The sequence below is a fragment of the Guillardia theta genome (genome assembly GCF_000315625.1).
Source record: "Guillardia theta CCMP2712 unplaced genomic scaffold GUITHscaffold_25, whole genome shotgun sequence".
Classification (NCBI taxonomy): domain Eukaryota; class Cryptophyceae; order Pyrenomonadales; family Geminigeraceae; genus Guillardia; species Guillardia theta.
Window position 1 is genome coordinate 380,936 of NW_005434649.1, and position 14,602 is coordinate 395,537.

General features: G+C 50.7%; 3 protein-coding genes across 3 annotated transcripts; 2 read left to right on the forward strand and 1 right to left on the reverse strand.

The window, feature by feature from the left end:
- The first annotated feature begins 3,103 nt into the window (after window positions 1–3,103).
- GUITHDRAFT_152037 (hypothetical protein) lies at window positions 3,104–4,069 on the forward strand. Its single transcript, XM_005834536.1, has 5 exons — window positions 3,104–3,245; window positions 3,293–3,477; window positions 3,555–3,607; window positions 3,655–3,734; window positions 3,801–4,069. Exons 2-5 carry the CDS (start codon window positions 3,374–3,376, stop codon window positions 3,978–3,980), a joined length of 417 nt encoding a protein of 138 aa, XP_005834593.1. The 5' UTR covers window positions 3,104–3,245; window positions 3,293–3,373; the 3' UTR covers window positions 3,981–4,069.
- Window positions 4,070–6,782: 2,713 nt separating this feature from the next.
- Window positions 6,783–8,172, forward strand: GUITHDRAFT_157604 (hypothetical protein; the record flags this gene model as incomplete). The annotated part of the gene is made up of 2 exons (XM_005834537.1): window positions 6,783–7,502; window positions 8,170–8,172. The coding sequence occupies 2 exons, from the start codon at window positions 6,783–6,785 to the stop codon at window positions 8,170–8,172; spliced, it is 723 nt and encodes a 240-aa protein (XP_005834594.1).
- A 1,431-nt stretch (window positions 8,173–9,603) lies between these two features.
- GUITHDRAFT_162658 (hypothetical protein) lies at window positions 9,604–12,551 on the reverse strand (the record flags this gene model as incomplete). The annotated part of the gene is made up of 2 exons (XM_005834538.1): window positions 9,604–12,161; window positions 12,517–12,551. 2 exons carry the CDS (start codon window positions 12,549–12,551, stop codon window positions 9,731–9,733), a joined length of 2,466 nt encoding a protein of 821 aa, XP_005834595.1. The 3' UTR covers window positions 9,604–9,730.
- Window positions 12,552–14,602: the final 2,051 nt, after the last annotated feature.

A 14,602-nucleotide genomic window follows, 5' to 3' on the forward strand; every position in this document is an offset into this window, starting at 1 on the left:
AGGGAGGGAGGGAGGGAGGGAGAGAGGTAGTAGTGGTGGTGGTGGTGGTGGAGCAAGACGAGGAGGACAAGGACGAGGAGAGGAAGATGGGAAACGAGAGGGGAAGAACAGTATCTAGAAGAGGACGTGGCAGTGGGGTTAGCTGTTGCTATTGCCTGACCCTTACGTCTCCCTTCTGTCAGTTTCCGCTGCGTCTTTGGAACCGTTCAGGAGCTGTATCTGAGCTTGCAGGACATTATTGTAGTCTGTCGACTTTCTCCTTGTATGCATTAAGACAAACAAGAAGCAAACCAGCGTCTCTCCCTCTCCCTCGACCTCGACCTCGACCTCGACCTCGACCTCGACCTCGACCTCGACCTTGCTCCGATGCTTTCAGTAGAAGCTGCTAGCAGCTTAATATCACTTGACTTATTTGACCGTTTTGGGTATTACACTTTTCCTTCGTGACTTTTTTGACGTATTACACTTTTCCTTCGTGAACAAACTATGAACAACTGCCCTGGTAACTCTCTCACTTTCCCTTATCATTCTCGTCAGCCTTTCACATGATTTCAGCAAGGGGGCGGGAAGGCATGGCGCAGCCTTGCCGCGGGAGCTTGCTCCCCCCTTGGTGACCAATGGCCGTTCTCCCTGTTCTTCCGTTCTGCCGTTCTGCACGGTGACCCCGGAGCACCCTACCGATGACCTGAACCGAATAAAAAGAAAACAATCATCATTGATGAAACTTGCCGTTCTGCAGGTGGTTATTATCCACCCGTGGCAGGTGTGGAGGGTGGAGGGTTTGATTTTGCTCCTCCCAAATATTTTTTGGGGAATTCGACATAAACGCGCAGAAATATATGGATGTAGGACAATTAGACAGATAGTACAAATTATATGGATAGTAACGCCTATTAAATTATTGTTAACATTATAAAAATATCTATTTCGGTACTAATTTAAGTTACATTCCATTTTACAAACAATTATTGCTGAAGTACCGTAGTACGCCCCCGTACAAACTGCTATACTTGGTACTATTTTCCCGCCAATCAATCTGGCCTTTCCAGCACGCCGCGGACGCCCATGCCAGCTCAGAAGCCCACATCGTTCATGCACCATGTTGAAACAGTCCGTTCTCTGTTGGGGCTTCCTTGCAATCTTCGTATAGGACAAGTTATCTCGAAGGGATATCAAATCGTGGGATGGAGCCTTGACGGCAACCTCGTGGAAGCGGCTAGTCGTCTGTACGAAGAACTGGCAGAACCAGCTTCGGTGAATGTTAGTAACACAACAATGCTGGCAGGACAACCAGTAGGTGATGATGATGCTTCACAGCATGTGCCTGAATCAGGTGTTGCTGGTCCACCTGATTGTAATCACTCAGGCAGTCCTCTTGATATAGAGGGTATGTCAGACGATGATTTTCAGCAAGGTTCTCTTCGTCCCGTGCTGTCTGTGAACAAATATGGTTCTACTGGGATGCATTCCATCTCGCCAGCCCCTGCCCCGCCCCTTTCCCCTGTCCACCATATGCTAAGAGGAACTCCCTCTTCCATTGTCCCTTCCGGATGTCATGCTTCCAAGCTTCAAGGCAAACGTTTCCACAAACGTAAACAGTGTACGTCTTATGTACAAGCAATCAACTTTCTTGATGGGAACAAGGGTGTTCGTGTTCAACGAGCTCCTTCAGGATTCAATTCATATCTGATTTTGTGTACGTGTAAAGGATGCAGGTAACATTTGGATGAGAGCACGTTTATCCTGTAAATGCCGGTGGACAGGTACCATTTGCTTGTCAAGAAATCTGAGAGCCTTGCTCAGAGATATAAGAGTTACTGGTATATAGATGTGCAGAATAGCATTACTCGACATTGCAGACCCATGTGTACTTCTGTGGGAAGGGGCACTATACGATTCTTGGTGAATAACGAATACTTTCGTTCATTGCTATCCCCCTCGATTGGTGATGGCGGTGGTTTGCATCCAACCCGTATGACCGCTAAGGAGTTGCAAGTTGCGATCAAGTCTGAATTGGGTGTAGATGTTAGTCTTGCTAATATATTCAAGGCTCGAACCCAGGTTGAAAGTGGGTCTTGGGACGATTATCGGGATTCCTATCTCCTTCTGGAGAAGTGGATCGAGGAATATACCTCCTTGAACAAGGGTAGCCGCGGTGTTGTCATGTCACCGGTACGTTCCAGTAGGGGGAATTCTTTCAGTGGAGCATTTCTTGCGAATGGAACCATAATCCATTTGGTGAAGACGGTTGGTCTGCGCCTTCTTGGACAGGACTTCTGTCACATCACACACAGGTATACCACTTGACTCCTTATTGTTTCCGGTTTTGTTGTAGTGTAATGATTCTATACAGGTGGTATTCTGGTAAAGTAATGGTGATTGAAGCGCGGTTGGGTACTAATACCATCGTCCCACTCGCAGTAGGTATCTTCTGATGCTCTTTGGCTTGTTTGCTTGATTCACACGCAATGGTAACAGGGGTGTTTGCTTCCTGGAAAGAAGAAGGCTCCGTGGCTGGTGATGAGACGGAAGAAAATACTGCTTTCATGTGGGACCAACTGAAGGCTACTGGATTGAACGAATGGTTATCTCGCGAATCTGGGCCTTTGACCATTATCACCGACCGGGGCAAGGCAATCCTGGCCGGGGTGCGACGTGCTATGCCTGAAGCCGATGTTATCTTCTGTTGCTTCCACTTGCTATGCAACATCAACCAACATTGTAGAGGTATCGTCATCATCTTCGATTCCAATCGTGATGGGTCACACATGTTCACAGAACAACATGCCCCTTGTCTTACCAAGAAAGGGAAACGCACATGTCCTGCCACTGAACCATTCTTCTGGCAAGCACAGGTCTGTTGACAAATGATGACTTGTCCTTGACACACATTAGTCTGCAGTGACTGTGCGCCAATTCGACGAAGCTATGACACTCCTGCAAGAGCACAATCCAGTGGCACATGATTACCTCGATGCTATAGATCACAAGTGTTGGGTAAGCACTGGGTTTTATGATCGTGTGTCGTTCATTTGGACTGAGCAGGCAAGGTATGCGCAATGCAAAGAGCCAAACGATTCTTCTGGCAACCGTGGTTCATATATCAGGACTTATGGAGTACGATGCAACAACAATACTGAAAGTGAAAATGCAAGGCTCCGTCATAATCTGTCCAGATCATCGGATCCATCATTGTATCTACCTTCTTCTTCACAAGGTTGAGACTATATCACGAACTTGCAAAGGTAGCAATTGATTACCACATTCCATTCATTCTGATGTGACATGACAGTCGAAGGACGCAATCGCTGAGGGTTACAACTCACTACGACGATGGTTTCCAACAGGGACGTGGTCGACTCACAAGCGAATTATGATCCCTGTGAACACGGGTGAGCTGAACCAGGACGGCACGGGTAGTATTCAAGGCGTGCATTGGAGTTTGATGGTTGTAGAGCCTCGGACGAAAGTGATCAGGTGTGTGTGTGGAAACATTGAACACTGCATTTGGATGAGGAAAGGTGGTTGCCTACTTGGGAATGATGGATTGACAGGTTATACGATCCCAGACATGACACACCATCGGCGTATATGGAAATAGTCGCAGGTATGCGCATCTCTTCACGAAAGCAAACCAGTTATCCTGGGTGACAGATTTCTTGCGATATCAATGGCAGCAAGAGGGATTAGATGGAGGGGAGGTTTGGCAGCAGGAATACATGACTTCGAACCAGGTCAGTAGAGAATCTTGACATCGCCGATGTTGTTCACCGACTTTCAACTTATTCACCGACTTTCAGATCCCGAGACAGACTGATACATCGTCATGTGGCATATTTCTATGCGGAATAGCTGACTGCCTGTCTGGTAACATGGCAGTGAATTCATTTGGCCAAAGGGACATAGACGAGATCCGGCAAGCGATGGAAAGGTTGTTGAGACACGTGTATTTGTCAGGTGAAGGAGTAAACGTGGAGTGATGCATGCCTTGTAACAAGGAGTTTACAAATTCCATACTAGTATTGCAACGTAGCAGAAAGGTACTTCCAAGATAAACGCGCATGAACGGACTGAACGATAAAAGTTGCCATAACAACATTCACCAACGTCAGTAATTCATACCAATAATGTGCCGACAACGTGCAATGGGCATAACATGTAGTGGAGGATCACATTGGGAGTAGCTCTGACAAGTAAGAGATGGTCTGACGAACAGATGACATAGAGAACTGCAGAGTTTCCCACAGATTGTGCGACCCTTAACAAGGTTTGCAACAGTTTTGTGCCAATGACATACTCTGCAACAATGTGGGATGAGTGAAGGAGGGAGGAGTGCGTTGGAAACGTACTGAGGGTTTCCGACGAGGTGATGTAGCACCCCTCCTGGGTATAGTATGTCAGGCTGCCAGGAGGGGGTACTGTAGACTTTCCAACAAAGTGATGAAGTACCCCTGCTGGATATAGTATCTCAGGCTGCAAGGAGGGGGTACTGTAGGGGTATGACGACCACCCCTGTGAGAAGATACGTTCTCGTACAAAGAGGGGTAGGGGTGGTGGTTGGAGTGAACTAGGGGGGTTAATGAGTGGGAAGTGGTGGGGTGGTCGGATTCAAAAGTACTTTTGTACCGTAAGAATAAAACTATTATTAATAATTATTAATTGGTACCAAATAGTACCCACCCCCTTTACATGACATTGCCCTGTTTGGACCCGTGAAGGCATAGAAGAGTATCCTTTAAAATACTTCAGGTTTTAGGTCTGTGAAACGAAACAATCTGCGCGTTTCTGTCGAATACCCCAATATTTTTTGATTTTCCCCAATTCAACTTTCAACCCTCCACACCCTCCAAACCCTCCATACCCTCCACTAACCCCCTTTCTCTATTACCATTTCACTCTTCAAATATATATGGAAGGTTTGTGGAGGGTTCCTTTTATTGTGGAGGGTTTATGCTTACCTTTAATCTCTCTCTCTAGTTCTGGTCTTATAATATAATTGGCTATTTTATCCTCTTCTAATAGTAAATACACCATTTACCTTTTATTATAAATTGATTTTAACTTTTGGTTTATTATTGTCACCCACCACTGGCCCATATTTATTTATTTCTTTTCTCTCCAAAAATCAAAATGAATAAAGATATCTATATGAAACAATACAGAAAATATAAACGTGATTATATTAACTTTATACAAGACATTCTTCTTAAAATACTACGCGATGATAAAGCATTATCCACGCTCTTAAATGCTAATCTTATTACTCAAGATGATATAGAATACCTTAAAACGCATAAAGAAACCGCTAGAGTGTTCGCTTTTTCCTCAGCACTTCCGCCACACAATATTCTGCCATCAACTCCTCGTCCTCTCCCTCTCTCCCTCCTCCCTCCTTCTCCTCCTCCTCCCTTTCCTACAACTCCACCACCACCACCTTCTCCTCCTCCACCACAATCACCTTCTCCTCCTCCTGTCGCTCTGATTCAGTTCCCGGCTTGCTATCTTGGCATTTTGCTGTAAAGAGAGGGAAGATCTTGTTATAGAGAGATTGGTGGGGTACGGGCTGAGGTGGGTGGTCAATTTACTGGGTAGGGTAGCAAGAATCAAAAGTTTTCAAATTAGGGTGGGAGCAAGGGGGGTAATGTGGGTATGACTACCCATATATTGATAGGGTAATTTACAGTCATTTAGAGGGTTAGAAGAATTAAAGTACCGGTAATTATGAAGATAGGCACAGAATTGGTAGGTAGGGTAGTACACAGTTTTCGTTGCAGGGGTACCCATAGTCTCGTAGGGGGTGGATCGTGGATAGTGAGGAGATACAAGTGGGGCGAGGGTTGAAGATGTACGGAACTACTAGGAACAGGAGCAGGAGCAGGAGCAGGAGCAGGAGCAGGAGCAGGAGCAGGAGCAGGAGCAGGAGCAGGAGCAGGACTAGGAGCAGGAGCAGGAGCAGGAGCAGGAGAAGGAGAAGGAGAAGGAGCAGCAGAAGGAGAAGGAGCAGGAGCAGGAGCAGGAGAAGGAGAAGGAGAAGGAGCAGGAGCAGTTAGTGGTGTAGAAGGGGATCAAGCAACTGAATGAGCTTTGAGAATCGTTGATAACATGAAAAGAAGTGCATATTGAGATAGTCGCCCTCAAGTCTATAACAGATCTTTAGAGTTTACTCGATAGAGTCTGTACAATTCAGTGTGGAGATGAAGGGTTGTTGAATGAAGATGGGGGGCATTGGATTAGTCTTGTACCTTCATGACATTTTCTACCAGGCGGCTCTTGATCTGCCGGTCGTTGAGGAGTTCGAGTTCCCTTGCTCGCCGACTTGGATGATGAGCCAATACAACGTCCTCTTCCCCTTCGCCTTCCTGCTCCTCCTTGCAGTTGAGACGCACTCCTTCATCAACACCGTCCACCTCAGCTCTCTCGTCAGTCAGTCTCGGCCGAGCCTTCAGCTTGCTCGCAGGTCCTGCAGGAGGTCTGGCAGGTTGTGCATGGACTACGACCTCGATAGCCGGCGTTCAGAGAAGGAGAGCGATGCCCCGCTGATCCCGACCAGGAGGATGAACTGGAAGGAGGCGTCGTCCTCAGTGCAGGTGCAGGTCATGGACGAGCAGGAGAAGATCGCCATGAGCATCACGCAGCTCAAGGCGCAGCTGCAGGAGGCGGTCGAGCGACAGAGCTACGCCGAGGCAGCGGAGCTACAGGAGAAGATTCAGAGCATGGAGCTCTCTGCGGTGAAGAACGTGTTCGCCGAGGAAGCCAGCATCGTCACAGCTGACCGCGGGCCCATGCAGCGCAAAGTGAGGAAGGTGGTCAGGGAGGCCAAGATCGTCCTGTCAGACAGTGAGAGGAGGCGGGAGGACGAGAGCCCGGACTCGGTCTTCTACCAGGACCCGCGCATGGTGGTGCATGTCGACATGAAGTTCGCCATGAAGCTGCAGTCGCTCTACAGCAAGCGCATCCTCCCCGGCTCTGCCATCCTCGACCTTGGGGCCTCCTGCGCCTCGCTGCTCCCTGAAGACAAGCCGTTTCGAGAGGTGGTGGGGCTGGGGATGAACATGGAGGAGATGCTGGCGAACGAGGAGCTGACGGACCGGGTGGTCCAAGACCTCAACGAGGACCCAGTGCTCCCCTTCGAAGACGAGCGCTTTGACGCCGTCGTCTGCGCGAGCTCTGTGCAGTACTTCACGCAGCCGGAGCTGGTGCTGGCGGAGGCTGCTCGGGTGCTGCGACCTGGCGGAGTGCTGATCCTCTCCTTTACGGACAAGGCGTTTGCGAGCAAGGCGATCGAGGGATGGAAGTCGAGGGGGAACCTGAAGCGCTGCGAGCTGGTCATGGACTGCGTCCGAGCATGCAGCTCCTTCACTACCCCCGAGCTGATCTGGGAGGTGAACCCCTTCTCCTCCCTCGGGCTCATGCTCCCTGCTCTCCGTGAGAGCACGGGCGGTGACCCGTTCATGGCTGTGGTGGCCTACAAGGATACGCCGCCAGCTGGATGGGCCATGCAGGTGAGGATTGAGGAGACTAGAGGAGTTGGAGGAAGGGTTGGAGTGGTTAGGGAATTGCGGGCAGCGGCGAGCGGGGAAGGGGGGGAGGGGGAATGAGGAAGAAGAGAAACGAAGAATGCGGAGAGGGAAGTTGAGGACATTCGCTGATGACTTGACAGGTGTCGGGAGGATGGCTTGTGAGTGCAACCGGATCGCTACAGTCGGTGCCCTTCAAGAATGTCACGCCGTTTGCAGCCATGTACTTGTTCTGGCTGCTGATCTCTCACGGACTGGGGCATTGAAGCTAGCAGGAAGAAGGGGGGGGTGAGGAGGAGACTTGTAGGACGATGAGGGAAAGAAACAAGGAGGGAAAGAAACAAGGAGGGAAAGGGATCGGTAGTGTTTTGAGGTGTATTTTATGTTTGTTGCGAATGAAATTGAATAATGCGCAGAGCAGAGGCATTCCTTGTTGCTTCTCCTCCTCCTCTCTCGTTCTCCCCTCCTCATTCGCAGACAGCTTGTGCCATCGTCATCATCCAGCCTCCCCTCCTTCCCACATCTCCGATTCCTTTCCTCCTCCCCTCTACCTGTATACCCTCATCATCACATCATCCTCCTCCTTTCGACCTCTGGGTCTGCAATGTTCAGTACTTCCTGTATGGCCTTGAGGACCATCTCGATCTGCGAGTGAACCTCCGATATCTCCTTCCCCTGCCTGTCCGCCTTCTCCTGCAGCAGCTCCACCCTCTTGTCCACGAACTCCACCGCCTCCTGCAGCTTCATCTCCACGAAGAATCCCAGACCCACGTTGATCATGATGGAAGATGTGTCGGGGACCTCAGCCTGCATGTAGCACTCGCAGCCCACGTTCACCATCGTCTTCATCCTCCCTCCTCCTCGCTCCTGCATCAGGGAGACGGTGCTTCTCAGCTTCTCCAACGCCTCGATGTCCTTCACCACCTCCTCCCTCTCCTCGATCAGGCTCGCAAGTTTGACTCTCAGCACGTCATCCACAAAGTTCGCGTACTTGTCCACTTTCGCGCTGATCGCGTCCTCGTCTTCCTTTGGGCGTTGGGCTGGACCTTGTTGTACCTTCACCTTCTCCTCCTGCCTCGCAGGCTCCTGCATTCTTGGTGCCTCTTGCCTGACTTCGATCTTGGGCTCCTTGTGGGCGGGGACTTGCAACTTCGAGCCTTTCGCCGCTTGTCGCTGCTGCTTGAAGAGCGAGACAGGCTTGCTGTCCCCTTCATCCGACATCTCGACAGCAGGGGCTTACCAAGACACCTGAGGAGCAGAGAGTCAAGTAGCGCGATTAATAGCAATGAAAGTTCTTTCGTTATTGCTCACGTCCTCTAAGTAGCTCCTCGATCGCTCGTTTAAGTGAATCCTCTCATTCATATTCCCTTCCTCTCCTCTCGCCCTCTGGCTCAATACTGCATCTTCTGTACTCCTCCGCTTCCCCTCCCTCTAATTTCTCTTTCCTTCCATTTCTCTCTTCTCCTCTTCTCTCTTCAACTCCATTCCCCTCCCCTCCCCTCCCCTCCTTCCCTTTCCTTGCCCTCTCCCCTCACGTTTTCTCCCCTCTCCCTCCCCTCCCCTCCCCTCCCCTCCTCTCCAACCTCCCTCCCCTCCCTCTCTCCTGTCCTCTCCTATCCTCTCTCCTCTCGTCCTCTCCTCAACAGCTCCTCCCTCCATCTCCAGCTCCTTGCGCTCTTCTCAGTCGACCATCTTTCAGGTCGTAGACCCACCTCCATGTTTCCAGTTTTCTTACTACCCCACCCCTTCATACGCACCATTAGGACCCCGAATTTATCAATCTATACCCCCCAGTTATTTTACCCCACCCCCCCTAATATTCTCAGCCTCAGATGCCTGGGATATTCACGCTACCACACTGGGCGAGACCAAAATCGGAGGCAAACGAGGAGGAGGAAGAGGAGGAGGAAGAGGAGCAAGAGGAGGAGGAAGAGGAGGAGGAGGAGATAAGATTTATGGAGAAGGAGGAGGAGGAGGAGGAGGAGGAGGAGGAGGAGGAGGAGATGATGATGATGATGATGAAACAGGAGAAAATGTAACTTTCTGATGGAAGGATCTTGAGGAACGAAGAGTAGCAGACAAAAGGCTCGGTTTTCACCTCTTTAAACTTCACGCACAGTGACATCGCCAACACGGACAGAGACAAGAGCACAAACTAATCCGCACATAGAACTGCATGAAGCCAACCGTCCAAGATCAACGAGCTCCCCAACTTACAACCCTTGCCCGGGGAGGTGAGCGGGGACGAGCTCAGGCAGGTGCATGTGCTGCATATCCTGCATGGCCCCCTCCCGCAGGATCGCCTTCGTGTGGTCGAAGTTCTTGAGGGCGTGCTGGAACTTGATCTCTCCTCGGCTCACGTGCCCAGGGTCCCACGCGTACTCCTTCTCGTACACGGCATCAGGAGAGAAGTTGGTCGCTTTCTTGGCGGCGCTGCGCTGATGGTAGCTCTTCACTCTGCGACGAGCCATCTCCCTCCTGTGCTCTTCCCGAGCCCTTTCGTCCTCGTCACGTCGACGCTCCTCCCTTCGCTCGCCCTCCCTCCTCGGCCTTCGCTCGTCCCTCACCTCACTCAGCTCCGTCGTGCGGCCCCCGCGGAGCTCTTCTTTGAGCTCGTCCACTTCACCCTCGAGGCGAGAGGTCCTGTCCTCGAGACGGCGGTCCCTCCGCTTCTCGAAGCGAAGGTCGTCCTTCAGATCGTGCACCTCTGAACGCAGAGAGCTGTCGCGCCTCCTGTCACCCTCCGCCCTCGAGTCGCGACGACGATCGAACACCAAGTGTCCCTCCTCGTTCTCAACTACTCGCGGCCCCTCCCTGATCCCACGACGTTGCATCCTGGTGTAGGATCCTCTGCCCCGGCTATCCCAATGGTTCTGAGTCTCTCGGAGCATTGTATCCCGGGCGTGCTCAGCCTGCAGGTGCCAGTCGTGCTCACGGCGCTCTTCGAAGTCCCTGCTCTGGTCGGGCGATCGACGAACGTCCCTTGAGTCACCCCCAGGCAGCTCGGCAAGCTCTTGATTCAGGCGGCTGACCTTAGACAGCTCGGCTCTCCTCTCCTCCTTGAGGGCTCGGTTGTACTTACGCATGTCCTGCTTGAATTCATCCTCGGCTCTGGACTCGTGACCGTCCTCGTAGAGGTGCGGGGTAGACATGGATGCGAGACGAGAAGAGCGCGGGGCGATGCGCCGCAGCCTCTTGGTAGTTCCCGAGAGGTCTCTCGTCACCTCCTTCAACGACCCGGGATCTGACCACAGCATGGAGAAGAGAGGGGCAGACTTTCCGGAGCCCTTGACTTTCTCCAGCTGGCTGACCTCACCAGGACCCTTGGAGAGCATGGCAACCCTGGGATCTCCAGTGCCAAATGGGACGTCTTCAGAGTTAGCGGAAGATTCTTCACCCAACATCTGAGTCCTAGCTGGCTTGACGTCGGATGATGCCTGCAATTCAGCATCCCTGTGTTCACCGACGTATCCGGCTCTGTAAGCTGTGGCAAGAGCTTTCTTGAAGGCCTCCTCGCGCTTCGAGTAGTGCCCATCTTCCTTCAGCTGCTCACCATCCTCCGAGGACTTGATATTGTTATTCTTCCTCCTCTCAGTCTCTTTCGCAGCTCTCTCGAGATTGGCAGCTCTGACTGAATGCAGATGCTTGTGATCTACTGGATCATGTGATTGATCCCTCTCGTGCCGAATCTTGGACTCGGCGAGTTTGTGCAGCTGTTGCTTTGGATCCTCTGGCTGAACAACCTTAAGATCATTTTCGTCTGAGTCGGAACCAGTTTGGGTCTGAGCAATCGAGGACTCCTTGGAAGCTTCAGCTGCGTACTTCTGCGCCTTCTCAGCGGCCTTCTGAGCAGCCTCCTTAGCCAACTTTGCCTCCTCATTCGCATCCCTCTCTTTCTTATCCAAAGTCTTGGCTTTCTGTTCGAGCACAGACATCAATTTGTTCCTGATGGTGTGGGCCTCTTGTTCTTTCTGCTCGGCCAACTGATCAAGCTTCTTGGCTGCCTCAACCTTCTTTTGAGAGTCTGCGATTCGTCCCTTTGCCTCCTGCTTCAAGGATGCAGCTTCGCCTTCATCCTTCTTGGCTTGAACCAGAAGAGACGGCAGATCTGCAGCAGCCTTGCTCTCAGCCTGCTCAACCACCTTGATCTTGTCGGCCTCTTCCATAGCCTTCTCATTGTAGTTGCCTGCCTTGTCCTCGAGCTCCATGATCTTCTCCTTGTCAGCATCAGCCTTGGCCTTTGCTTCCTGAGCATCCGAAGCGAGCTTGCTAGAGAGCCTCTCGTTCTTGTTCATGGCAGCCCTTGCTTCACGGACCTCCTTCGCAGCTTTGTCATACTTCTCCTGCCTTCTTGCAAGCAGTGATTGCGCCTTGAGGAGTCGGGACTTCTCACGTTCTTCCTCCGCAGTGTTGGACAACTTGAGAGCTTGAGTCCTGTGCTTCTCGGCCAGAGCATGCCTCTTTGCCGCTTCTACAAGCTGATCCTGTACCTCATTCTTCATTTGGCTCAGGGTAGCGTCAGCTGACACGGCGGCGATGGGTTCAGAAAAGTTCCACACTCCACCAACGATCGCTGCAATAACCAGCAACGCAAGTCCTATCGCACCCAGAGCAGCTGCAGGCCATCCACTGAGCTTCCAAGCCCTGCAAGGAAAAGCCAAAAATTTCTTCAGTTTGGTGAGATTCAACAAATTGACAAGAGAAGAATCAGGCTGGCCACAGAGAGATTTCTCCTTTCGAAACATATGTCCATAAATCATCGTATAAACAGTTGATGCATCGAGATAAATCACTTTAATGGCTGGAAAACCCGAAAATGCCAACCAGATCACAGAAAAATCGACGATTCGTCAAATAAGCACCAGGAGGTACGAAACCAAACAAATTTGCATTACACATGTAGAATACTCGATCAAACGACCATCAGTTTCATCATATCGCGTTGCATCAGGACACTATCCATCCTCCACCATCGCCCCATCTTCATCCCGCAACTCACCGCGGTGGCCTCATAATTCCTCCGAAGGCTGCCATGGCTGCGAAGAGACGCGTGGCTCTCAGTGGGTCCGTTACAGAAATAGGGTAGACCGTTACAGTACTGATCTACTGTCGGTTACAAGTCGCCCAGGTGCCGGGTGGCTCCGCGTCGTGACTCAGGCCGGGCGGGCCCCGGCGCGGAGTAGTCCGATGATAACGGTTACAAAGTTGCTGACTCATAACGGTCCTCATAAAGATGATCGTCAAAGGTTTTATTACTCAACCACTTCATAAAAATACATTTATAGCCTGGTCACCGTCAAGCATGCCCATGTGGATCTCGAGGTGACCACCTGCCTCCCCACCGCATCTAAAGCTCCATTAGAGGCTCACATAAGAAATCAACAACCCTGCACACACCCTCGCAACACACTTAAACCTCGTTGACTCATGGGGGGCATTTCTTATCACATGACACCCTTGCAGCGATTGATTAGAGTCCCACTTAAGAAATGGACTACCATGACCAAGTTTTTCTACAACCTTTTGAAAAACTATGCTTTTGCGGTGACGTGTGAAGCTCTACACCGCACCGGTTCTGCCTTAGATCCTGGCCCCCACTTCAACCACCTTACCCCCTAATAGACTATTTAGTACCCCTCCTAATGAGGGATAACCCCCACCCCATCTCCGGCTGCCATTTCTGGAACTACTGCAAATTTACCCCCATCCTTCTCCACTTTTACACCCCACCCTTCGGAGACAAACCCCCACCCCAGGTGCCGTTAGAGTTGGTCGCCTTTGCGTACTGGGTGCAACATGGTAGATAGTACACATAGGACCATTCTATCTTCCTAAGACCTCACGGCAGCAAGGTGTCTCACCGAGGAGACGCATGCCCTTTTCAAGGGGGAAAGCAGCGAGAGGCTGAAATCATTCCAAGTTTGAGCCAATTCTTGGTATCCTCTCATGCCTCTTGATTTCCTATAGTGATCTCAAAGCTCTGCTTCAATACTACTCCACTATCACTTTATGGGTTTGATTTCGACTGTATCACTTTCGGCTGCCTCTTGAAATTGGACATGTGTGTGGTAAAGAACGATCATGATGCGGAGGCCTTCTCGAAATCACTCGCTTTCACGTCGTTTTACTCTAAAACCACCAATTTATCCAACAAAGCATGATCCACCCTACCCCCTCTCGGGTTGTCACCTCACCCCCTCTGTGAACGTGTCTTCACCTAAAAGATATGTCCCTAAAGCCCAGGGTTCGCCTTTCGAGCTTCCATCTTTCGAATGTACCCTACCTTCTTACCCGTCCTCATCCTGAAACCCACCCCACCGTGAAGATTGAAATCTTCGAAAGATACAAGGGTGGGGGTAATACCTTTCGGAGGGGTACAACACGTACAAGAATGATGAAGCATTCAAATAACTGGGTGATAGAAAGGAGAAAATGAGACTAAAATAGAGGGGTAGTCATGGTGTGACATATTGAGAACAGGGTACTCTTGATGGACAGAGAATTTGTGGGGGTACTTAAGTCTATGGGGTGTATGACCCCACCCCATAACTACTACCCTGGACATAACTTTGTAGATTTGTACCAGGCAAACGCGCCTCCTTCCGTCGCTTCCCCTGCTCGTCAAACCCGTTTCCGGCTCCGACTGTGCTGCTATATCTGTACGCCCTTCTCCCATCTGTAACCCTTTCCTGTCTTCCTCCTCCCTCTTCGAACATATCACTTGCAAGTTGGACTGCTTCACGCCCTGCACATTTCTGCTCCGGGTCAGTCTTGCAACTTGCCAACACCTGCGTACGGACGTCCGTAGAGTACCTAGCTCCAGTGGCAGAAGTTTGCAGTGTTGCCTGATCGTCTGAATCGTTAAGGCAATATCATCTATTTCTCAACAATTTCCTGGCTGATCCTCTGATCACTACTGCGTTTCTGAGGTTGTATCGGTTTCTGGATTTACACAGTGGACTGCTCACATACGAAATAATGAGACTGTGAAATAGACAACTGCTGTTGCTGTTTGGAATCTTCTTGTAGATAATGATAGAACATTTCGAATCTAATATGATAGATGATTCGACGGAGCCGCTTTC